General features: G+C 37.6%; 1 protein-coding gene across 1 annotated transcript; it reads left to right on the top strand.

The window, feature by feature from the left end:
- Positions 1-26,009, top strand: NXNL2 (nucleoredoxin like 2). The gene is made up of 2 exons (XM_053700591.1): positions 1-299; positions 25,838-26,009. Exons 1-2 carry the CDS (start codon positions 1-3, stop codon positions 26,007-26,009), a joined length of 471 nt encoding a protein of 156 aa, XP_053556566.1.
- Positions 26,010-27,562: the final 1,553 nt, after the last annotated feature.

The raw sequence follows: 27,562 nt of genomic DNA, 5'->3' as shown, positions 1-27,562 counted from the left end.
ATGGATATATTCTGTGGAAGGGTTCTTGTCAACAAGGATGGTGAGGTAGTAGATGCTGAGGAAGCTTTGCAGAACAAGATTGTTGGCATTTATTTTTCAGCTGGATGGTGCTCCCCCTGCAGAGATTTCACACCCATATTATGTGACTTTTATACAGAATTGCTTGAGGAATCAGATCCCCCTGCACAGTTTGAAATTGTATTTATCTCTTCGGACAAAAGTGCAGGAGACATGGTGGAATACATGCATGCCATGCACGGAGATTGGCTAGCCTTACCTTGGCATGACCCCTACAAACAGTAAGTTTTATATATTGCAAATGTATATTTATACGGTTCAGATGTGCTGAGAGGGTTTTAATGAAAAAAGTAAACATGAATTTGAACTGCAAAAGTATTTTTTTTTACATAAGGACAACACTTGTTTGTCACTTAAATACAAAGGGCTAGATTACAGGTGGCGTGCTAATATTAGTGTGGGACGCAATAAGCAATATCACAACCGCGATATACACATATTACAAGTTGAAAATGAACGGTTGTGCTCGAGTGCAAACAAAATTTGCTTTTAAAGTATTAGTGCACCTGGAGACGTAGCGTAAAGTGAAAGGGTTAAAAAAAAGTTGCACAAAACACATCACAAACACATTAAAAAAAAGTATTACACTCATATATATACTTTCTGAAAACAAAAACATCATACAAATATTAAAATGTTTTTAGGGGTTAAAAGGGATATGGTGTATGACAAGGTATTTGTCTGTGAAGGGCTATCATATATATATATATATATATATATACATGTCTAAATATGTGTATGTGTTCTTATATATGCGTATATATATTTATTTATATATATTTATGTGTGTTGTGTATTTATGTGTTTGTAAAGTGTATTTATGTGTTTGTAAAGTGTATTTATGTGTTTGTAATGCTTTTTGCCTGTTAAAGAAGCCGGAGCTCTCTTAGGGCCTGATATTCAAATCCTCACCGAGATGGAGAGAAATCATGCAACATTTTTGGGATTTTTTTTAGACTTTGTATTGTAACGTAACATAATGAACACTACATAGCAACATAAACATGTCTTAAGATAAAATTTGTGTTTCTAAAGTTTTTTTAAGGGCCTTGCAGAACGGACGAGACCTCTTAGATCATCTCACCTGAGTGGCAAGGATTTAAATATCAGGCCCCTAATGTTCAACCATCTCCTGTAAGCGCTTGCTCCACTCCCCCAATTTTAATATGTTAATGTGTTTTATTGTTTTGAATAGAAACACTGTACATTCCAATGTTCTTCACTTAGATATATACATACATGTAGAAGTATTTCAAAATAAAAATCTTATTTTGTTTTCTATGTGAAGAAAATTGGAATATAAAGTATTCATAGCTACCTTCAGCTTTAGTGTTGTTGATGTGGTGTCGGTTAGTGCGCAAGCTATAAGTGTTGTTTAAAAAAAAAAAAAAAAAAAACGCGCACCCCTTTGAAGTCTATGGTATAAGAAGTTAACGCAGCCGCGATATCCAAATCCTGAAGTTAGCGCACATCGGACTTTTGCTCACGTGCCTAACTTTTTACTTTTAACTACTAAAACGCGCACTAACCTGTTCGCGTTAAAATTTTACTTTAAGCACAGTTAGTGCGCATACTAAAAAATGTAGTTAGCGCACCACTTGTAATCTGGCCTAGAACTGGAATATTCCTAGATTTATTGATTCTCCCCCATTCACCATGTTTTTTTTAATGCTCATTCTCTACAATGCCAAATTAGTAGGCCCTCTTCAGTGTAAGTATTTTTTACTGGTAACCTTGCATGCAGAATCAGTTTGACCTCAGTTATGTAACTAAAGAAGGAAGCAGAATACAGATATAGTTCTGCTGTGTTTTGCTATGTGCATGTAAAGCAATACATTTGAGATATCAATTTTTGTACAGCGCTGAGGTTCTTTAATTATTACATTTTGAACTAATATAAATACACAACACTAATTAAACTAACATTGAAGCCAATTGTGTTCTCTCTGAATCTGTGAGGACATTTGAAAATACTTTACAGGTTTTGCAAAACAGATGTTCCTGTGATTATAAAAAATAAATCTAATTTTATGCTTGTTAGGTAACACTATTAACCAATGGAGCCAGGGGAATTGTTGTGATCAACCAGTGAGCAATCTGTCCCTAGGGATCAGTTGTATACATGCATCTATTTCTTGTAAGTTTAAAAATCTATAAAAAAATCTATAATTTTAACCCTTTCCCTTGCAAAAATGTCACACAAATTATATATCTTTTTTTTTTTTTTTAAATGGTCCCAGCAGATTCAGAATATACAATTATTATATTTACATTTAATTACAGGTGAGAAGAAGAATATATTTTTGTTACGATTTTAGAAAAATTACATTGAAAATAGCCAGGTGACCACTATTGCTACTATGGGGCATATTGATCAAGCTCCATACGGAAGTTATGAAGCAGCAATCCAAAGACCGCTGATCCATAACCTGTCCACCTGCTCTGAGGCCATGGAAAGAAATCGCTAGAAATCAACCCGATCGAATACGATTGTGTTGATTGACACCCCCTACTAGCGGCAAATCTGCAGGGGGCGGCATTGCACCAGCAGTTCACAAGAACTGCTGGTTCAATGATAAATGCCGACATCATATTCTGTATCGTATCATGTCTGCTCGTACAATCATAAATATGCCCCTATGACCGCATTACTAAATTGTTATCAGTGGTATTTAAAGTTTCACGAGGGGTCCATACTGGCTTTCGGCGCTTGTAATAAAAATCAGAGGGGCTCCTTGTGCCAGAGTAGAAATAAAAGCACATGCAGAAAACAAATATCTAACACTGCGGAATCTGTTGGCGCTCTACAAATAACCGATAATAATAATAATAATAATAATCTAAACAAATGCACAGACTATATTTAAAGAAAACAAAGAAATACTGTCGAAAATATATAGGTGCTTATTTGTCTGTAAACAATATGAAATTAAAAATAATTAATATACATATATGATAAATAATTGATCAGGCAGTGAATACAAAATTATTATTATCATTATTATCAGTTATTTGTAGAGCGCCAACAGGTTACGCAGCGCTAAACAAAGTAAATGAAAACAAGTAAGTAAAACATACTATATAATACTAAAATTACTGAAAACCTGCCAAGTGTGTCTTGCCTCACATACAGGGCCTGATGATTAAAAACTCGCCGGCTTAGAGAGAAATCACACAAAATCTTTGGGATTGTTTTATATCTTTTATTGTAATGTAGGAGCTTCTCCTTCAAATAAGAAAACTTCATAGTGACATAAACATGTCTCAAGATAAAATTCGTGTTTCTACATTTCGTTAGGGGTCTGGTCATTCTGACAGGACTTTTTAGGTCATCTCGCCTTAGCGGAGGGCTTTAGATCATCAGACCCCACAGTGAGGATGATAGCTCAAGAGTAAAAAAAAAAAAAAAAAGAATCCAAAGGGCTTCAATTGGAAAATTGCAGAACTTTGTAATAATTTTACCCCCAAGGATGTTTTTGTGGTCATAATCTATACTGCTTGCGGAGAAAAACATGGTGATCATTAGACATGTGCATTTGTTCTTGGATGAATGCACATTTGTACCAAAAATCGGATTGAATGCACCTACTAAATTGAAAGAAAACTAAAAATACTGACAAAATTCGTCATTCGTTTTCTTTAATTTTCATTAAAAAGCAGGAATGTAAAGCTTAGGGAGTAAATGTAACAAGACAAGAGAGGACATGATTCACTGTAGCGAATCATGTCTGCTCGACCTCGCTAAATGCCGACAGCATACACTAAAAGGTGGCAGACAAGTTAAAAAGCAGCGGTCTTAACTTCCGTTTCTGGCGGACCAGAAAAGAGGGGGCTCCGAAGCAACATCCGCTGCTTAATAAATGGAGCCCTAGGAGCCAACCCATTTTAGGTTCAGCACCCTGGATAGAGTTTGCTTATTGGTAGATACTCCTGCTTGATAAATCATGACTGCAGATAAATCAAGCCCTTAATAACTAAATAAATACTCAGTAAATGTACTTAAAGGGTCAATAAAGTCAAAAATAAACTTTCATGATTCAGATAGACCATGTGATTTTAAACAACTTTACAATTTACTTAGTATTACCCTTTAACAAAAGAAAACCAAGTAAACTAAGCAAATTTGATAATAGATGTAAATTGGAAAGCAGTTTTCATGCTCTGTCCAATCAATTTTGTTTAGCATTTCAAGTCATGTACGATGCCCACAAAAAAAACAATATTCATGCAGAAGAAAAGCAGGGTTTAAAATTGAACAGTGGCAAACCACAATACATCTATGGTATATTTAGGATAATAATCGTTGAACAAATGTGATCACATTTCAGAACTTAGAATAAGTTAGCTGCTGACTTCTGTATTGTATCATGGTTAGTGCAGTGCTAGGTTATTTAATATATGACCCACGTTGAAGATGAACAATCCCTACTGTCTTGTCTCCACCTTTCTCTGTGTTTCCCAAAGCAGAACACTTCTGGGAATCTGGACATTTTAACTTATTACAGGTTTGTGGTAGTTTGTTCAAAGAACTGTTCATTTAATTAGAAAGTTGTACTTTGCTCTCTTAAATGTTTTTTTTTAGTTAAGCTTCTCACACACAGTCTTTTAACCCTTAAACTGCTGGAGAGAACATGTAGCTTATCCACTGCAATAAAAAAAAAGAGATTATGCGGTATGTGTGAGTTACTTTTTAATGAAATGTGTTTAGTTGGTTATATTATAGCATTATTAGTGTATCTGTTTAAACAGTCATTAAAACCTATGGAAAAATATTGCCATTGATAGTTAAAGTTACCATCCACATGAGCAAAAAAATAAAACATTATTACTAAAGGAAAGTCTCATCTCAAACAGAGCATTCTCTGTAATGCATGGTGGAAATGATTAACATTCATTAAAGGGAGATGAAACTCAAAATTCTTCTTTGATTAGTCAGATAAAGAGTATAATTAAAAAAAAAACAACAAAAACATCTTTCTAATTAATTATATTATTAAAATTACTTTGTTCTCTTGGTATACTCTGTTTAAAAACAGTTAGGTAGGCTCAGAAGTGTGGACGTGTCTGAAGCAGTATGTGATAGAAGTTTGGCAAAAATAATTTTAACAATGATGTACATTGTGCAATTCTGCTGCCCTCAAGTGTTCAAAAGCTTTCTTGCAAAACTGCTACCTTATAGAGCTTCAGACATGTCCACACTACCTACCTAGGTATTCTCTTCAACAAAAGATACCATACGAACAAAGTAAATTTGATAATAGAAGTATTTGGAAACTTTAAAAACCAAAAAAAAAAAAATGTTTCCTCTAACTGAATCATAAATGAAAAATGTTGGGTTTCATGTGCCTTTAAAAGACACTCACCCTATCAAATATAGGGAGGGATTACAAGTGAGGCGCAATGGATTTTGCGCTAGTGAAATCACAATTTCGCAATCCATTTTCTCGCGCTATTACAAGTCAGGAAAAATCGTGATTGTGCTAGCTCAATAGCCTTTTCCGCTTCAATCCATACCGCGATCTAAGAGCTCTGTTAAACTGTTTTCCTAAACTAAAAACTTGCACAAAAATATTAACCCCTAAACTGCCATTCCCCTTACATCGCAAACTATCTAAACTATTAACCCCCTAAACCACCAACCCCCACATCACAAACTAACAAAATAAACTGTTAACCCCTAATTTCTACAGGAAAACTCCGCTAGCAATGTTTGCGCTTCTCGGGCTACTGATAGCAAAAAAACATATTTTTTTCAACTTTTATTATGAACCGATCCCAAGAAGCGCAAAAAGCATTTCGCTTTCTAAACATATTTTAAGTTTGCACAAATAGCTTCTCTCATTTTTTCTATTTTTTTTTACATCAATTTATTTAAAATACAAAAAAGTAAACTGTATTTTTAGAACAATATGATTATAAATAGGTATAGATATATTTACAGATATATATATGAATATCTATTTACAAATACATAGAACATATTCTGCTATGTGCAGAACATTGTAATGTGAAATATTTATGGTACATTTTACACTAAAACACTTTATTAAAAATGAATATTGCATAAATATGTTTTTTTCATGTTTTCAATTGCAAAGGGCTCCAATGCACTTTTATATATGTCTGTAAATGTGTACATATGTATTTATATATATATATATATATGTCTGTAAAAACATATATACATATGCACACATATATATATATATATATATATATATATATACTGTATAAAAAAAACTATGACTTAAAAAAACTAAACTACCTATTGCCTTTTACTGCCCTTAAAATGACAATCAGCTATTTTACAGCCCATTAAATCCCTAATCTTAAACAAAATGAAAAAAATAAAAATAAAAAAATCCTAACACTAAGCCCCAAATAGGTACTCATCGTTTCTGAAGTCGGGCAGAGAAGGTCTTCTTCCAGACGGCTTCGTCATCTTCTATCTTCATCCTGTGCGAAGGTGGCGTGGGGCGGAGGTGCAGAGTGGTCTTCCCTCGATGCACAAATCTGGAGTGGCGGTCCTCAGCGGAGGTCCTCATCTGCAGTCTTCGGCGGCTGCAATCTTCAGCGGCGTGGAGGCTCCTCTTCATCCGATCTCCGGCGTACACTGAAAATTTAATGCAAGGTACCGGTATTTTGAAATGAGCCAGTAGGATTAGAGCTACTGAAATCCTATTGGCTGTTCAAATCAGCCAATAAGATTTCAGTAGCTCTCATCCTATTGGCTGATTTCAAAATGTTAGCCAATACGAATGCAAGGTAGCCCAATATATATGGGGGTACCTTGCATTCAATATTCAGTGTGCGACAGGCAATCGCATGAAGTGGAGCCTCCACGCCGCTGAGGACCGCTACTGCTGAAGACCACCGCATTTTCTCCGGATGAAGATAGAAGATGATGGAGCCACCTAGAAGAAGACTTTCTCCGCTGGACTTCAGGAATGGTGAGTACCTATTTGGGGCTTAATGTTAGGATTTTTTTTTATTTTTGGTGTTTTTTTATTTTTAAGATTAGGGATTTAATGGGCTGTAAAAGAGCTGATTCTCCTTTTAAAGGCAGTAAAAGAGCTGAATGCCCTTTAAGGGCACTGCCCATACAATTGCCCCTTTAGGGGCAATGGGTAGTTTAGGTTTTTTTAGTGTTAGTTTTTTTATTTTGGGGGGTTTGGCGGGTGGGGTTTTGTTTACTGTTAGGGTGGACTTAGTATTTTTTAAACGTAAAAGAGCTGTTTAACTTAGAGCAATGCCCTACAAAAGGCCCTTTTATGGCTTTTGGTAGTTTAGTTTCGATTAGGCAGTGTTTTTATTTTGGGGGGGCTTTTTTTATTTTTATAGGGATTAGGTTTATTTTTTTTATTTTTGATAATTTTGTTTATTTTTTCTGTCATTTAAATTTTTTGTAATTTTGTGTTAGATTTTATTTAAGTGTAACGTAGAATTGGGGTTAATTTAGGGGGTGTTAGGTTAGGGGGCTTAGTAATTAAATTATTTATTTGCATTGGGGGGGGTTGGCGGTTTAGGAGTTAATAGGTTAATTAGGTTTATTGCGATGTGGGGGGTTGGCGGTTTAGAGGTTAATAGGTTCATTAGGTTTTTTGCGATGTGGGGGTTTGTTGGTTTAGGGGTTAATATGTTAATTAGGTTTATTGCAATGTTGGGGGTTTGCGGTTTTGGGGTTAATATTTTAATTATGTTATTTGCGGATTAGGGGTTAATTACTTATTACTTATTATTTTGCAATGTTGGCGGTTTCGGTGTTTCTTAATACTTTGTTCGGGAGGTTAGTTTTTTTTGTTATACTTTGTGCGGGTGGTTAGGTTTTTTTTTATGTCTTGCGTGTGATTACGTGCTTTTTCGTTGTTTCGTGCGGTTGCATGTTTTTTTTTTGTTTTTAAGGCTTTCTTTGCCTACACTGCATCCAGGTGGATTCTGAAAATGAGGATGCGTGCGCAAATGGCGACACCGACGGACGCATTACAAACGCGTTTATAGTATATATATATAGCAAAAAAACGGACAGCACTCACTGGATTTCAATGAAGTGACGTTTCGGGGACTCACTTCCCTTCCTCAGACAAACAAACAGTGATATGTGGCAAACATTTAAAGCCCATAAGCCCCTCCCCTCATGTGCACAGAATTGTGCCAAAACTAGTTGCCATGGTAACCCAGTCAAACATAAAACTGGGTTTGACTGGGTTACCATGGCAACTAGTTTGGGCACAATTTTGTGCACACGAGGGGAGGTTCTTATGGGCTTTAAATGTTTGACACATATCACTGTTTGTTTTTATGATGAAATGGAGTGAGTCCCCGAAAAGTTCTCAAAATAAATTAGTTTTTTTACTTCTTTGAAATCTAGTGACTGCTCTCCGTTTTTTGCAATATCTACAACCATTGGACTGAACCCTGGTTGTTGTCATTTTTGTAGTGAGAGTGTGGGCCCTCCTGGACTTATGTGTATATATATATATATATATATATATATATATATCAAAAAAGTTTGTTACAGCACCTAGGAAATGTAATTGGGTCAATAAGTAAGGAGAAAAAAAAACCACTTAAATAAAATTTGGAGTTTTTCCCAGTGCACGGAGACCTAGACAAATTGAAATGTTAAATCAAAAGACTAGAACAAAAGTAGGTCTTGCCCAGCACAACTTATGTATGACAAAATAAATAAAAGCTGGGACACAGTGAAGAAAAAGAGGAAAACAGTCTGTTTCATTGCAATCAAAATGAATTATATTGTAAATTAAATTAAAAAAATATATGACATCTTCCAGTACCTAAGATAGCAGCAATAATAGGGGGGGGGGGTTAGAGAGCTGTTTGAGGGGGGATCAGGGAAAGAGTTATAGGGACAGGGATAGGGACAGAGGGATAGGGACATAGGGATAGGGACAGGGACAGAGGGATAGGGACAGAGGGATAGGGACAGGGACAGCGGCAGAGGGATAGGGACAGGGACAGAGGTACTGGGACAGAGGGATAGGGACAGAGGAATAAGGACAGAGGGACAGGGACAGAGGGATAGGGACAGGGGGATAGGGACAGGGATAGAGGGATAGGGACAGAGGGACAGGGACAGAGGGATAGGGACAGATGGACAGGGACAGAGGGATAGGGATAGAGGGACATAGGGATAGGGACAAAGGGATTGAGACAGAGGAATATGGATAGAGGGATATGGACAGAGGGATAGGGATAGAGGGATAGGGACAGAGGGATAGAAACAGGGACAGAGGGATAGGGACAGGGATAGACGGGTAGGGATAGAGGGATAGGGACAGAGGGATACGGACAGAGAGATAGGGACAGATGGACAGGGATAGAGGGATAGGGATAGAGGGATAGGGATAGAGGGATAGGGATAGAGGGATAGGGACAGAGGGATAGAAACAGGGACAGAGGGATAGGGACAGGGATAGAGGGATAGGGATAGAGGGACAGGGGCAGAGGAATAGGGACAGAGGGATAGAAGGATAAGTATATTTCTTTCATGAAACATTTTGGCCCGTGTACAACAGCAATAGTTGGGGGGTTAGGGATAGGGACAAAGGGATTGAGACAGAGGAATATGGATAGAGGGATATGGACAGAGGGATAGGGATAGGGATAGAGGGATAGGGACAGAGGGATAGAAACAGGGACAGAGGGATAGGGACAGGGATAGAGGGATAGGGATAGAGGGACAGGGGCAGAGGAATAGGGACAGAGGGATAGAAGGATAAGTATATTTCTTTCATGAAACATTTTGGCCCGTGTACAACAGCAATGGTTGGGGGGTTAGAGAGCTGTTTGAGGGGGGATCAGGGAAAGAGTGATAGGGACAGTGATAGGGACAGAGGGATAGGGACAGAAGGATATGGAGAGGGACAGGGGCAGAGTGATAGGGACAGGGACAGAGGGATAGGGACAGGGATAGAGGGATAGGGACAGATGGATAGGGACAGGGACAGAGGGACAGGGATAGAGGGATAGGGACAGAGGGATAGGGACAGGGAGAAAGGGATAGGGACAGAGGAACAGGGACAGAGGGATAAGGACAGAGAGATAGGGACAGAGGAGTTAATAGGTTAATTAGGTTTATTGCGATGTGGGGGGTTGGCGGTTTAGAGGTTAATAGGTTCATTAGGTTTTTTGCGATGTGGGGGTTTGTTGGTTTAGGGGTTAATATGTTAATTAGGTTTATTGCAATGTTGGGGGTTTGCGGTTTTGGGGTTAATATTTTAATTATGTTATTTGCGAATTAGGGGTTAATTACTTATTACTTATTATTTTGCAATGTTGGCGGTTTCGGTGTTTCTTAATACTTTGTTCGGGAGGTTAGTTTTTTTTGTTATACTTTGTGCGGGTGGTTAGGTTTTTTTTTTATGTCTTGCGTGTGATTACGTGCTTTTTCGTTGTTTCGTGCGGTTGCATTTTTTTTTTTTTGTTTTTAAGGCTTTCTTTGCCTACACTGCATCCAGGTGGATTCTGAAAATGAGGATGCGTGCGCAAATGGCGACACCGACGGACGCATTACAAACGCGTTTATAGTATATATATATAGCAAAAAAACGGACAGCACTCACTGGATTTCAATGAAGTGACGTTTCGGGGACTCACTTCCCTTCCTCAGACAAACAAACAGTGATATGTGGCAAACATTTAAAGCCCATAAGCCCCTCCCCTCATGTGCACAGAATTGTGCCAAAACTAGTTGCCATGGTAACCCAGTCAAACATAAAACTGGGTTTGACTGGGTTACCATGGCAACTAGTTTGGGCACAATTTTGTGCACACGAGGGGAGGTTCTTATGGGCTTTAAATGTTTGACACATATCACTGTTTGTTTTTATGATGAAATGGAGTGAGTCCCCGAAAAGTTCTCAAAATAAATTAGTTTTTTTACTTCTTTGAAATCTAGTGACTGCTCTCCGTTTTTTGTAATATCTACAACCATTGGACTGAACCCTGGTTGTTGTCATTTTTGTAGTGAGAGTGTGGGCCCTCCTGGACTTATGTGTATATATATATATATATATATATATATATATATATATATATATATATCAAAAAAGTTTGTTACAGCACCTAGGAAATGTAATTGGGTCAATAAGTAAGGAGAAAAAAAACCCACTTAAATAAAATTTGGAGTTTTTCCCAGTGCACGGAGACCTAGACAAATTGAAATGTTAAATCAAAAGACTAGAACAAAAGTAGGTCTTGCCCAGCACAACTTATGTATGACAAAATAAATAAAAGCTGGGACACAGTGAAGAAAAAGAGGAAAACAGTCTGTTTCATTGCAATCAAAATGAATTATATTGTAAATTAAATTAAAAAAATATATGACAGCTTCCAGTACCTAAGATAGCAGCAATAATAGGGGGGGGGGGGTTAGAGAGCTGTTTGAGGGGGGATCAGGGAAAGAGTTATAGGGACAGGGATAGGGACAGAGGGATAGGGACATAGGGATAGGGACAGGGACAGAGGGATAGGGACAGAGGGATAGGGACAGGGACAGCGGCAGAGGGATAGGGACAGGGACAGAGGTACTGGGACAGAGGGATAGGGACAGAGGAATAAGGACAGAGGGACAGGGACAGAGGGATAGGGACAGGGATAGAGGGATAGGGACAGATGGACAGGGATAGAGGGATAGGGATAGAGGGACATAGGGATAGGGACAAAGGGATTGAGACAGAGGAATATGGATAGAGGGATATGGACAGAGGGATAGGGATAGAGGGATAGGGACAGAGGGATACAAACAGGGACAGAGGGATAGGGACAGGGATAGACGGGTAGGGATAGAGGGATAGGGACAGAGGGATACGGACAGAGAGATAGGGACAGATGGACAGGGATAGAGGGATAGGGATAGAGGGACATAGGGATAGGGACAAAGGGATTGAGACAGAGGAATATGGATAGAGGGATATGGACAGAGGGATAGGGATAGAGGGATAGGGACAGAGGGATACAAACAGGGACAGAGGGATAGGGACAGGGATAGACGGGTAGGGATAGAGGGATAGGGACAGAGGGATACGGACAGAGAGATAGGGACAGATGGACAGGGATAGAGGGATAGGGATAGAGGGACATAGGGATAGGGACAAAGGGATTGAGACAGAGGAATATGGATAGAGGGATATGGACAGAGGGATAGAGGGATAGGGATAGAGGGATAGGGACAGAGGGATAGAAACAGGGACAGAGGGATAGGGACAGGGATAGAGGGATAGGGATAGAGGGACAGGGGCAGAGGAATAGGGACAGAGGGATAGAAGGATAAGTATATTTCTTTCATTAAACATTTTGGCCCGTGTACAACAGCAATAGTTGGGGGGTTAGAGAGCTGTTTGAGGGGGGATTAGGGAAAGAGTGATAGGGACAGTGATAGGGACAGAGGGATAGGGACAGAAGGATATGGAGAGGGACAGGGGCAGAGTGATAGGGACAGGGACAGAGGGATAGGGACAGGGATAGAGGGATAGGGACAGATGGATAGGGACAGGGACAGAGGGACAGGGATAGAGGGATAGGGACAGAGGGATAGGGACAGGGAGAAAGGGATAGGGACAGAGGAACAGGGACAGAGGGATAAGGACAGAGAGATAGGGACAGAGAGACTGAGGGATAGGGACAGAGGGATAGGGACAGATGGATAGGGAGAGGGATAGGGACAGGGAAAGAGGGATAGGGAGAGAGGGATAGGGACAAAGAGATAGGGACAGAAGGACAGGGATAGAGGGATAGGGACAGAGGAATAGGGATAGAGGGATAGGGAAAGAGGGATAGGGACAGAGGGATAGGGACAAAGAGATAGGGACAGAAGGACAGGGATAGAGGGATAGGGACAGAGGAATAGGGATAGAGGGATAGGGATAGAGGGAAAGAGGGATAGGGACAGAGGAATAGGGATAGAGGGATATGGACAGAGGGATAAGGACAGAGAGATAGGGACAGAGGGACTGAGGGATAGGGACAGAGGGATAGGTACAGGAGAACAGGGATAGAGGAATAGGGACAGGGGGACAGGGATAGAGGGATAGGGATAGAGGGATAGGGATAGAGGGACAGGGATAGAGGGACAGAGGGATAGGGACAGAGGAATAGGGATAGAGGGATAGGAATAGAGGGATAGAGGGACAGAGGGATTGAGACAGAGGAATAGGGATAGAGGGATATGGACAGAGGGATAGGGATAGAGGGACAAGGGCAGAGGAATAGGCACAGAGGGATAGAAGGATAGGTATATTTCTTTCTTGAAACATGTTGGCCCGTGTACACGGGCTTTACCATTAGTACATACATAAAGTGCAAATAAAAAACATTAAAACATCAATCATTGAAGCACATCTGATGTCCAAATAGAAGCCAGGTAGTACGCAACACCCTGCTGCACCAAACCCTGTATCATGCAGGCATCGCCTGGGCAGTTTCACTTGGGGATCTATGCATACTAGTAAGTTAGTAGATAGGTTTGAAAAGGTAGTGGAGCAGTTACAAAGTAGTGCAGAGGCAAGAGTAACAAAGATCCAGCTACCCTATTGGGAACAGTTAAAAGGCAATCATACATTTACTTGCCATTTCCAGCAATGCGAGAGAGCACATGAGCAGAAGCATTAAGCAGCATGTAATCCACAGCACATGCAGTTTATAAACATATAAGGAGGGAAATGCTTACCGCTGAGTACACAGTCCGAGTAGCCAGCACTTAGCACAGGCAAGGACTCCAAGCACACAGTCTCACTTTATACCAGAATCTACCTCTCCTTAAGGCCATTCTCCCACCAGAGGATGTTCAATGCTGTTCAATAGAAGATGCTCATTGTTCCAAATTCAATGTAGCGGCTCCCAACACCAGGCACCCTTTCTACCTTAAACAGTTTGTCACAGTCTAGCCACTTCAGGCAAGCCTGTGAGTTAGTTCAGTGGGTGCAGGGTTGTTATGTGCTGGGGCAGCTTAATCTAGCTGTCACTATAGTAGTGAAAAGGGAAAACCAACACAAAATACAGTTATATTATAACAGTGTTTATTATGAACTTATTGCAAGCACATAAATCAGTAGTCAGCTTATAATGTATTAAGACACAATGGTTACACTAAGTAGTGATTACAGTACAGTAAAATAAGGCAGTGATTAAACACATTACTTAATTTCAGGTTTTTGGATAAGTCATTAATAGCATACAATAGCAAATAGGAAAGGTCATCACAGCAACACTAAGAGTCATCATTCAGTGGAACACAGGAAGCAAAATTCCACAGAAGGCTTCTCTCCAAGATTTTACCCACAGACTCTCATGCCCTCCTCTTAGCAATCCTAATAATTAAACCTTCAGTTTAGAAGGTGAGTCTAACATAATGTCAATCATATTATTTCATTTTCACAAAATAAGTGTTTCTCATTACAAGCAAGTATTCTCATAACCATCTTCAGGTTAGTGCCTGACTGTCATGCCCCAGCCGGAACTTGAACCTGGTTCTCAGTCTGCTGCTGCTGTTTCCCAGCCATTTGTCTTACCTCTTCACCAGCAGATGGCTTGTTCATAGCTGAGGTTTCTGGAATTCTCTTACCTACATCCTGCCTGCAAGCTGTTGATAATCATGTAATCAGCAGTATGCTATATTAGTCAGGTTTTCTGTGAGTTCTGGGCCTTGACATTAAGAGTTATACTCTGTCTGAGCCTATGCTCCTTTTCTGTTTAGCTGTTGGTTTTCCTGGTGTCTGACTGCTGCATAATTTGAGATTTATATACTGGATTATTCCCTTGGCACTGTGCTTAGTTTCAGACTGAGTTCCTGGCATCTGACCCTGGCTGGTTTCCTGATATTCTATAAGGACTATCCTAGGTACGTTTGCTTATTTCCTATTGCAGAGTTTACAGCACATCTATGTAACCTGCCTGCTATTACAGAGTTACCTGTCTACAGCATATCTACATACCCAGCCTGCTATTACAGAGCTAACTGTCTACAGCATATCTACGTATCCTGCCTGCGATTGCAAAGTTACCTGTCTATTGCATATCTACGTTCTTGCCTGCTATTAAAGAGTTAAAGACATATGTGATATATACAATATATGTTTATGTACTGTATATGTATTCATACTGTATATGTTGTGTGTGGAACTACTAATTGTCTATCCCCTAAAAGGGGTTAACTCCAAAATAAATATAAGAAGCCCCTGATAGATCCTCAAAAGAAAAAGATCAGTGAGAAAATGTGACTATTGGTTGTCCCCAATTCAATCATATTTATGCAAAAACAATAAATATAAAATGTAACGTGGTTTCTATAATAAACCCCATTCATGGTCAAACCTTCACTAAAAAGTGCCCTTATGAGCGCCTGAACAATCTATAGCCTGATCGCCAATCGCCAAGTGCTGTTTGTACAGAGGCTCCTCCCAAGAGGGGGAGTTATAATCAGCCACAAAATTGCTCCCATCCCAACTGCAAGACATGCTGCAATGCATGCCTAAGGTCACACCCAACGCTCATTACTTGTTGTGGCTCACCCCCAATCAATCTGTACTGGGAACATACTACTTGTTCTTAAGCTGCTCCCATAGCCCATTGAGTGTAACAATCTGCCCCCAATCTGCCCCCAAAACGTCTATGCTATAAAAACATAACCATATTCATTAAAAAGATCAGATAAATACTAACACTGTCAACCCTCTATCTTTAGCAAATCCCTCCATATAAAGCCCAAACATAAATGGTGAGAAATTGAACAAATATAAAATTGCAACACCCATATTCTATAAATCCTACCCATGTGTCCTGACAGAATTCGTAGGTCTATCTATAACAAGTGCCTTCTATATGATACTATAACTGAATTAATTAAAAAAACACACCCATATACTAGTATAAAAGCAATAGAAACAATACAACCCCCCACTTAGAATAAATCACTATTGGGATGATGTTTAAATATAAAACATAAAAAATAAATTGCTCATATGTAGTGCATATTCTAAATAAACATGATCTTATCTAATGGTCACAATCCTCCAAATCTCCTCAATCCAGTGAAATCAGGAGGAAAAAAAGCCCACGTTGGCCTATCAAATTCTGAAACCCAAGCTTTTTAATTAATATTTTTAAAAAATAGAATTATCAAAAATTATTATTTTCCTGCATGTAAGTCACGATCTTCTCTGCCTGTGTCTTTGGTTTGGTTTTTGTGTTCTAAAATTCAAATACTAGTCTTTATTTTAAACAAAACCTATTACCTTTCTGATTACAGTACTGTACTATTTTTCTGAGGGTACTAAGTATACAAAAATATAAAAAATTATATAAAACTACCCTTACGTTACACGTATAAGCTGTATTATGACATGTAAATGTTACCTAAATGACATAAGATATTGTTGTTTATACTTGGTTCCATCCCCTCTCTAAACTATCCCATATTACAATAAATCGTATTGATCCTGAAAAATAAAATAGTTGTGTTCCAAAGTAAATGAGATAAGTTGTAGCACAAACTATTTCTGGATAGAGGGTTAATCCCTCAAGAAAATCCCCAGCAGCTCGTACACCAGCTTCATAAGGGATATTGGAGTATAAAGAATGGACGTCATATGTAAGCCATACATGTTCCTTTCCAAAAATTAAGTTCACTCATTTGATAAAGTAAATGTGAAGATTCTTTAATATAGGAATCTAAGTGGATTACAATTTGTTGCAGAAAATTATCCATATAAAAGTAGATGTTGTCAGTAAGACTCCCTATCCTTGATATGATAGACCATTCAGGAGGAGCAACAGTGTCTTTATAGATTTTGGGCATATGGTAATAAAAAGCTACATTATGTTTGTCGGCTAATAAAAACTCCTGTATTTCTTAGTGACAATACCGTCTCTAAATCCAAAGTAAATTATTCCAGACAGGATTTTACATTATTTTACATATAATGTACATTTGTACTGAGCATGTGTTGGCAGCTTTAACTTTGAGAAAAAAACGCTCAAAACAGTCAAAGATGAATTTTCAACAGGTCTAATAGGTAATTTGAAAAGTCAAACAATCCTTTGACAAACTGCTGAAAATGTCTTTTCTTATAGATTGGAATTACTGGTATTAATGGTCTTCATGCAAGGCTGTTAATATGGCCTGAATACATTTGAAAGGTGTAAGTAAAAAAAAAAAAAAATTCACAGAGTTTTCTAAAGTTTTTGAACAAGTTTGATTGCCATGTGAAGCACTTTACAAGAGAAACTCCATTGACTGAAATAATTTTTTCTCTAACCAGGGTTCTGTAACATATATTTATTTGTAGCCAATTTTTTTGCTGGTTTTGTTACATATTGTAAAGACGAGTTATTCATCACATATATCAGGGCTTCTTATGTTACATTTTTGTTTGTATGAATATTGTTACATTGTAATTTCAGGCATTTTCCCTTTTTAACTTTGCTTTTAGTTGTTTGTCCCAATGCAGCCACCGTAGTTATCTCTGAGCATGCTCAGTTGCGCAGAGAAGCTGCAGGTGTTTAGCATTCACAGTACATTGTGGAGGGTATTTAAAGGGCCACTAAACGCCAAATTTTCATTCATGATTCAGATAGAGAATACAATTTTTAACAAAATTCCAATTTACTTCTATTATCTAAGTTGCTGTAATCTTTAGATATCATTTGTTAAAGAAATAGCAATGCACATTGGTGAGCCAATCACATGAGGCATCTATGTGCAGCCACCAATCAGAAGCTACTGAGCCTATCTAGATATGCTTTTCAGGAAAGAATATCAAGAGAATGAAGCAAATTAGATAATAGAAGTAAATTAGAAAGTTGTTTAAAATAGTATTCTCTATCTGAATCATGAAAGAAAAAAATTGGGTTTAATGTCCCTTTAAGTAGAGTAAGTTGCACTATATTTGTTATCTAGTGAAAAAGGGGTAGTGTACAAGCACTAAGGTAATCCCCAAGCTGTATCCAAACAGAGATCCTAACCAACCTCCAAAAAATATGCACAAGTAGTAAGAAGTGAATACAGCGCCAACAAGAGGCCAAGGGATAAATATACTCACAGAGAGATAAAAGAAGATTATTTAATGAACCATGTTAAAAAGCATCAGTAATAAAAGACTATATATAAAAAATGTAAAAAGCACATATAAATAAAATTACAAATACAGGAATATCTTACAGAAGCGGCTCAAAGGGCCAAAGCTGATAATTACAATAAAAACAGAGGTAATAACAGGTGATCAGTGTGAGTGGTACACCAGAATAAGAGTGTATGCTAATAAAACAGAATTAGCCTAAGTACAACTATAACAAGTGCACCAAGCAAAAAACTAATAAACAATAGTACAAACAATAGTGTTCAAAAATAGTGTTCCAAAAAATAGAAAAATGCACTGCAGTGCAAAAAAAAAAAAAAAAAAAGGGGGGTAGCAAAATAATTGTATAGATATGATCAAATAGTGAGTGAGTGCAAATGGATATAAAAATGCTAGCTACTTAATCCAGTGAGGTTAAGATATAATTAAATAAAATACACAAAAATAACATAAAAAATAAAATACACAAAAAATACACAATATGCAATAACATAAATTTTTTTTGTGTATTTTATTTTTTATGTTATTGCATATTGTGTATTTTATTTAATTATATCTTAACCTCACTGGATTAAGTAGCTAGCATTTTTATATCCATTTGCACTCACTCACTATTTGATCATATCTATACAATTATTTTGCTACCCCCCTTTTTTTTTTTTTTTTTTTTTTTTGCACTGCAGTGCATTTTTCTATTTTTTGGAACACTATTTTTGAACACTATTGTTTGTACTATTGTTTATTAGTTTTTTGCTTGATACACTTGTTATAGTTGTACTTAGGCTAATTCTGTTTTATTAGTATACACTCTTATTCTGGTGTACCACTCACACTGATCACCTGTTATTACCTCTGTTTTTATTGTAATTATCAGCTTTGGCCCTTTGAGCCGCTTCTGTAAGATATTCCTGTATTTGTAATTTTATTTATATGTGCTTTTTACATTTTTTATATATAATTTTTTATATATAGTCTTTTATTACTGATGCTTTTTAACATGGTTCATTAAATAATCTTCTTTTATCTCTCTGTGAGTATATTTATCCCTTGGCCTCTTGTTGGCGCTGTATTCACTTCTTACTATATTTGTTATCTGTCTGAGGAAGGGGCTAACTACCCCAAAACGTCACAGTTCAATTAAAGAAGTTTGTGTTTTCACAGCGGAGAGTGCGGGACCTGTTTATTTCATTTTACTTTTCCTACCCAGAGCACCCCGGAAGTTGGAAGTTTATTGTCTGTGCAGATCCCCTGCTTGATGTTTTCCTATATATATATATATATTTAACGCTGCAGTATAATCCCCATTTATATTGATAGTAACTTATTCTAGCACATGTGCGATATTATATGATTTTACACAATTTGCTTATCTGTTTAGAGATGCGACTTTATGACAATAGGAGTGTATAAGTGTATAATAAAGTACTGTTTGATATTTAAAGGAACAGTGTGATTTAATATAACCCCTCTAACCTTTAAACACATATATATGTTTTTATATATATATATATATATATATATATATACTTATTCCTTTTGAGGATTTAGCTCTAAGCGCTTCCTTTCCCTTGTTCTTTGCTAATGAAATAGAACAAAGGCATCCTCATCATGCACATATCCCAATGAAGGGATATAAAAGAGCGCTGATGTTTAAAAAAGAAAAACAATATTTAATATAAAACAAGGTAATAAACTTTAAATATAGTAGATCAGGTCTACCGTATTAGTCCTGTTTAATGTCCATAAGCTGATGGTAAATTGAAGGGATAAAGGTATCCTCCTAATAGGTGTGGTGAGTCAGGCTGCTCCTCTTGATCCCAGAGAGTGTGAAACAACTGTTAAAATATAAAGAGTAGAAAGAGGGCGCCACAATAGCGTGATACCGTCTGGAATGCAGGTACAGATAAAAGTAAGTATTATGCTTACCAAATAGTGTGGCACTGTGCTGTGACATGTGCAAAAGAGCAGGCTAGCACTTAGTGGCTAGTACACTGTGGAAGCCAAGCTCCAAAGGCACTTGTCCTGGTTGAAACTTTGTATATGTCTCCTGTTGACTGGACTTCAGGTGCTGCAAAGGTGTAATCTTTTGTGTGTTGTTCAGTTGGTATTGATAAACCACAACACAGACAACTTCAAATAAAATTACTTTTAATACTTATGACGCGTTTCTCAACCTCAAACGGGTCATTTCATCAGATAAAAAAGTGAATCTGATGAAACGACCCGTTTGAGGTTGAGAAACGCGTCATACGTATTAAAAGTCATTTTATTTGAAGTTGTCTGTGTTGTGGTTTATCAATACCAACTGAACAACACACAAAATATTACACCTTTGCAGCACCTGAAGTCCAGTCAACAGGAGACATATACAAAGTTTCAACCAGGACAAGTGCCTTTGGAGCTTGGCTTCCACAGTGTACTAACCACTGATAAGTGCTAGCCTGCTCTTTTGCACTGGTCACAGCACAGTGCCACACTATTTGGTAAGCATAATACTTACTTTTATCTGTACCTGCATTCCAGTCGGTATCACGCTATTGTGGCGCCCTCTTTCTACTCTTTATATCCTCATCATGCAATTTGCAGCCAGGGTGTGCATGATGGGTCATGCAAGGTGGATCGCCGATCAGAAGCTGCTCTTGGCGACCCACGCACTATAAGCAGGCATTATTGGTGGCCTAGTGGACAGTATTCTCAAGATATGATTTGGAGTGCCGTTGATGTTGGCTCAAGTGTGATGACGTCACAAAGAGGTGGTGCCACTGTAGCTTGTAAGGGAGCTCGAAGGGGAGGTGATTCAAACCCCTCAATCTCAGTGCCCTTACAAGCTACAGACGATCAAACCCCCTCATTTGAAAGAGAATCACCTATCTTGAAAACAATATTCCCATGAATAAAAAAAAAGATTAAAAAGTAAAAACTTACGGCTAGATTTAGAGTTTTGTCGGTAACGACCCGCGTAGCTAACGCTGGCTTTTTTCTGGCCGCACCTTTTAAATAACTCTGGTATTGAGAGTTCACAGAATGGCTGCGTTAGGCTCCAAAAAGGGAGCGTACAGGCATATTTAACGCCACTGCAACTCTCGATACCAGAGTTGCTTACGGACGCGGCCAGCCTCAAAAACGTGCTCGTGCATGATTCCCCCATAGAAAACAATGGGGCTGTTTGAGCTGAAAAAAAACCTAACACCTGCAAAAAAGCCGCGTTCAACTCCTAACGCAGCCCCATTGTTGTCTATGGGGAAACACTTCCTACGTCTGCACCTAACACCCTAACATGTACCCCGAGTCTAAACACCCCTAACCTTACACTTATTAACCCCTATTCTGCCGCCCCCGCTATCGCTGACCCCTGCATATTATTTTTAACCCCTAATCTGCCGCTCCGTAAACCGCCGCTACTTACATTATCCCTATGTACCCCTAATCTGCTGCCCCTAACACCGCCGACCCCTATATTATATTTATTAACCCCTAATCTGCCCCCCACAACGTCGCCTCCACCTGCCTACACTTATTAACCCCTAATCTGCCTAGCGGACCGCACCGCTATTATAATAAAGTTATTAACCCCTAATCCGCCTCACTAACCCTATAATAAATAGTATTAATCCCTAATCTGCCCTCCCTAACATCGCCGACACCTAACTTCAAATATTAACCCCTAATCTGCCGACTGGAGCTCACGGCTATTCTAATAAATCTATTAACCCCTAAAGCTAAGTCTAACCCTAACATTAACACCCCCCTAAGTTAAATATAATTTAAATCTAACGAAATTAATTAACTCTTATTAAATAAATTATTCCTATTTAAAGCTAAATACTTACCTGTAAAATAAATCCTAATATAGCTACAATATAAATTATATTTATATTATAGCTATTTTAGGATTTATATTTATTTTACAGGTAACTTTGTATTTATTTTAACCAGGTACAATAGCTAAAATAGTTAAAATAATTTCAAAATTACCTGTAAAATAAATCCTAACCTAAGTTACAATTAAACCTAACACTACACTATCAATAAATTAATTAAATAAAATACCTACAATTACCTACAATTAAACCTAAGACTACACTATCAATAAATTAATTAAATACAATATCTACAAATAAATACAATTAAATAAACTAACTAAAGTACAAAAAATAAAAAATAACTAAGTTACAAAAAATAAAAAAATATTTACAAACATCAGAAAAATATTACAACAATTTTAAACTAATTACACCTACTCTAAGCCCCCTAATAAAATAAAAAAGACCCCCAAAATAAAAAAATGCCCTACCCTATTCTAAATTACTAAAGTTCAAAGCTCTTTTACCTTACCAGCCCTGAACAGGGCCCTTTGCGGGGCATGCCCCAAAGAATTCAGCTCTTTTGCCTGTAAAAAAACCACATACAATACCCCCCCCCAACATTACAACCCACCACCCACATACCCCCTAATCTAACCCAAACCCCCTTTAAATAAACCTAACACTAAGCCCCTGAAGATCTTCCTACCTTATCTTCACCATACCAGGTTCACCGATCGATCCAGAAGAGCTCCTCCGATGTCTTGATCCAAGCCCAAGCGGGGGGCTGAAGATGTCCATGATCCAGCTGAAGTCATCATCCAAGCGGGAGCTGAAGAGGTCCATGATCCGGCTGAAGTCATCATCCAAGCGGGAGCTGAAGAGGTCCATGATCAGGCTGAAGTCTTCTATCAACGGCATCTTCAATCTTCTTTCTTCCGGATCCATCTTGCAGACCTCCAACGCGGAACATCCTGCTGGCCCGACGGACTACTGACGAATGAAGGCTCCTTTAAGGGACGTCATCCAAGATGGCGTCCCTCGAATTCCGATTGACTGATAGGATTCTATCAGCCAATCGGAATTAAGGTAGGAAAATTCTGATTGGCTGATGGAATCAGCCAATCAGAATCAAGTTCTATCCGATTGGCTGATACGATCAGCCAATCAGATTGAGCTCGCATTCTATTGGCTGTTCTGGATCATGGACCTCTTCAGCTCCCGCTTGGATGATGACTTCAGCTGGATCATGGACATCTTCAGCCCCCCGCTTGGGCTTGGATCAAGACATCGGAGGAGCTCTTCTGGATCGATCGGTGAACCTGGTATGGTGAAGATAAGGTAGGAAGATCTTCAGGGGCTTAGTGTTAGGTTTATTTAAGGGGGGTTTGGGTTAGATTAGGGGTATGTGGGTGGTGGGTTGTAATGTTGGGGGGGGGGGGGTATTGTATGTGTTTTTTTTAACAGGCAAAAGAGCTGAATTCTTTGGGGCATGCCCCGCAAAGGGCCCTGTTCAGGGCTGGTAAGGTAAAAGAGCTTTGAACTTTAGTAATTTAGAATAGGGTAGGGCATTTTTTTATTTTGGGGGTCTTTGTTATTTTATTAGGGGGCTTAGAGTAGGTGTAATTAGTTTAAAATTGTTGTAATATTTTTCTGATGTTTGTAAATATTTTTTTATTTTTTGTAACTTAGTTCTTTTTTATTTTTTGTACTTAATTTAGTTTATTTAATTGTATTTATTTGTAGATATTGTATTTAATTAATTTATTGATAGTGTAGTGTTAGGTTTAATTGTAGGTAATTGTAGGTATTTTATTTAATTAATTTATTGATAGTGTAGTGTCAGGTTTAATTGTAACTTAGGTTAGGATTTATTTTACAGGTAATTTTTTAATTATTTTAACTATTTTAGCTATTGTACCTGGTTAAAATAAATACAAAGTTACCTGTAAAATAAATATAAATCCTAAAATAGCTATAATATAAATATAATTTATATTGTAGCTATATTAGGATTTATTTTACAGGTAAGTATTTAGCTTTAAAAAGGAATAATTTATTTAATAAGAGTTAATTTATTTCGTTAGATTTAAATTATATTTAACTTAGGGGGGTGTTAGTGTTAGGGTTAGACTTAGCTTTAGGGGTTAATACATTTATTAGAATAACGGTGAGCTCCAGTCGGCAGATTAGGGGTTAATGTTTGAAGTTAGGTGTCGGCGATGTTAGGGAGGGCAGATTTGGGGTTAAAACTATTTATTATAGGGTTAGTGAGGCGGATTAGGGGTTAATAACTTTATTATAATAGCGGTGTGGTCCGCTCGGCAGATTAGGGGTTAATAAGTGTAGGCAGGTGGAGGCGACGTTGTGGGGGGCAGATTTGGGGTTAATAAATATAATATAGGGGTCGGCGGTGTTAGGGGCAGCAGATTAGGGGTACATAAGGATAATGTAAGTAGCGGCGCTTTGCGGTCGGCAGATTAGGGGTTAATTATTGTAGGTAGCTGGCGGCGACGTTGTGGGGGGCAGATTAGGGGTTAATAAATATAATACAGGGGTCGGCGGTGTTAGGGGCAGCAGATTAGGGTTACATAAGGATAACGTAGGTGGCGGTCGGCAGATTAGGGGTTAAAAAATGTTTATCGAGTGGCGGCGATGTGGGGGGACCTCGGTTTAGGGGTACATAGGTAGTTTATTGGTGTTAGTGTACTTTAGAGCACAGTAGTTAAGAGCTTTATAAACCGGCGTTAGCCCAGAAAGCTCTTAACTACTGACTTTTTTCTGCGGCTGGAGTTTTGTCGTTAGATTTCTAACGCTCACTTCAGACACGACTCTAAATACCGGAGTTAGAAAGATCCCATTGAAAAGATAGGATACGCAATTGACGTAAGGGGATCTGCGGTATGGAAAAGTGTCGCGGCTGAAAAGTGAGCGTTAGACCCTTTCCTGACTGACTCCAAATACCGGCGGTAGTCTAAAACCAGCGTTAGGAGCTTCTAACGCTGGTTTTCACGGCTACCGCCAAACTCTAAATCTAGGCCATAAGGTTTTAAAATTAACAGTTTTTTTGGGGACATATAATAAAACATCAAAAATGTTTAAAGAGCCACAATAAAGTTTATTTTATAGTAGACATGTCCCATTAAAAAAATATTTATATTTTGTCTGTATAGCCAGGTGCTCACTATGATGACAGCAATCAACTGGCAGAAAAGTGCTTTTATTTCTATTATGGCACAAGGGGCCCCACTAGTTTTTATTAAAGCCTGTATGGACCCCTCATGAAACTTTAAATACTAATGATAACAATTTAGTAAGGTGATCACAGTAGCAACAGTGGTTACCTGCCTATTTTCAATGTTATTTACTTAAATCATAACAAAAAATACATTTTTGTTGCAGCCTTCTCACCTGCAATGAAACATAAATATAATAATTGTATATTCTGAACCTTCTGGTTCTGCTGAACACCCCCCCCCCCCCCAACTTTATTTAATTTGTGTCCGTTACTCAGTGAAATATGACTTACAATAGTGTTTAAATGTAACCAGAAAAAAAGCTAAAAGTCACAGGGATGTGAAAAGGCTTAGCAGAGTAAGGGTTAACTATCACCATTATCAATACATCAGTTCCATGTTTTGATTGCACAAAAACGACAGCAACAATCTCACTATAGTTGTAGGTATCTGGTGTATCTGTGATTTGCTGTTTTTATGTAAATAAATATGATACAATCCTTATGATTTGCTTCCAGCTGTTCTCTTTCCTGTTATCCATATATACAATAAAACCTAGCTGCTGACGTCTTCAAGTCATCCTGGTACCTAATGTTCTGTTGATAAATGAATATCTCTTCTTTTTCAGTGAACTTAAGAACAAATACAAGATAACTGCTTTACCAAGACTGGTGATAGTGAAACAAAACGGGGATGTGATTACCGACAAAGGAAGAAAGCAGATAAGAGATAAAGGCCTTTCATGCTTCCGAACTTGGCTCGAAGTGGCAGATGTTTTCCAGAACTTCACCAGCAAATAGGCCATCCATATATTCTAGTATAGTGTATTATATTTCTATGTTTTTTTCTAAATAAAAAAAGAATTTGTAAACTATGCACCTTTCTATACAATTTAAATATTAAACGTCTATTTTTGTGAATAAAGTTACATTTACTATAGATATATTTACTGTATGTTTTAGCTATACTTTCTAAAGACATGTTTACTGTATTTTAATGGATATGCTCCCTATAGACATATAAACTGTATGTTTTAGATATGCTCCCTATAGACATATAAACTGTATGTTTTGGATATGCTCTCTATAGACATATAAACTGTATGTTTTGGATATGCTCTCTATAGACATATAAACTGTATGTTTTGGATATGCTCCCTATAGACATATTTACTGTATTTTTGGATATGCTCTCTATAGACATATAAACTGTATGTTTTGGATATGCTCCCTATAGACATATAAACTGTATGTTTTGGATATGCTCTCTATAGACATATAAACTGTATGTTTTGGATATGCTCCCTATAGACATATAAACTGTATGTTTTGGATATGCTCTCTATAGACATATAAACTGTATGTTTTGGATATGCTCTTTATAGACATATAAACTGTATGTTTTGGATATGCTCTCTATAGACATATAAACTGTATGTTTTGGATATGCTCTCTATAGACATATAAACTGTATGTTTTGGATATGCTCTCTATAGACATATAAACTGTATGTTTTGGATATGCTCTCTATAGACATATAAACTGTATGTTTTGGATATGCTCCCTATAGACATATTTACTGTATTTTAATGGATATGCTCTCTATAGACATATAAACTGTATGTTTTGGATATGCTCCCTATAGACATATAAACTGTATGTTTTGGATATGCTCCCTATAGACATATAAACTGTATGTTTTGGATATGCTCCCTATAGACATATAAACTGTATGTTTTGGATATGCTCCCTATAGACATATAAACTGTATGTTTTGGATATGCTCCCTATAGACATATAAACTGTATGTTTTGGATATGCTCTCTATAGACATATAAACTGTATGTTTTGGATATGCTCCCTATAGACATATAAACTGTATGTTTTGGATATGCTCCCTATAGACATATAAACTGTATGTTTTGGATATGCTCCCTATAGACATATAAACTGTATGTTTTGGATATGCTCTCTATAGACATATAAACTGTATGTTTTGGATATGCTCTCTATAAACATATAAACTGTATGTTTTGGATATGCTCTCTATAGACATATAAACTGTATGTTTTGGATATGCTCTCTATAGACATATAAACTGTATGTTTTGGATATGCTCTCTATAGACATATAAACTGTATGTTTTGGATATGCTCTCTATAGACATATAAACTGTATGTTTTGGATATGCTCTCTATAGACATATAAACTGTATGTTTTGGATATGCTCTCTATAGACATATAAACTGTATGTTTTGGATATGCTCTCTATAGACATATAAACTGTATGTTTTGGATATGCTCTCTATAGACATATAAACTGTATGTTTTGGATATGCTCCCTATAGACATAT

This window comes from Bombina bombina, chromosome 2 (assembly GCF_027579735.1).
Source record: "Bombina bombina isolate aBomBom1 chromosome 2, aBomBom1.pri, whole genome shotgun sequence".
NCBI classification, from domain to species: domain Eukaryota; kingdom Metazoa; phylum Chordata; class Amphibia; order Anura; family Bombinatoridae; genus Bombina; species Bombina bombina.
The sequence above is the reverse complement of the archived record's forward strand: the minus strand, read 5'-3'. Positions and strand labels throughout refer to the sequence as shown.

Coding starts and splice junctions, on each gene's coding strand:
- NXNL2 (XM_053700591.1), top strand. CDS start 1: ATGGATATATTCTGTGGAAGGGTTCTTGTCAACAAGGATGGTGAGGTA. Junction 300..25,837: donor TGGCATGACCCCTACAAACA/GTAAGTTTTATA, acceptor CTTCTTTTTCAG/TGAACTTAAGAACAAATACA.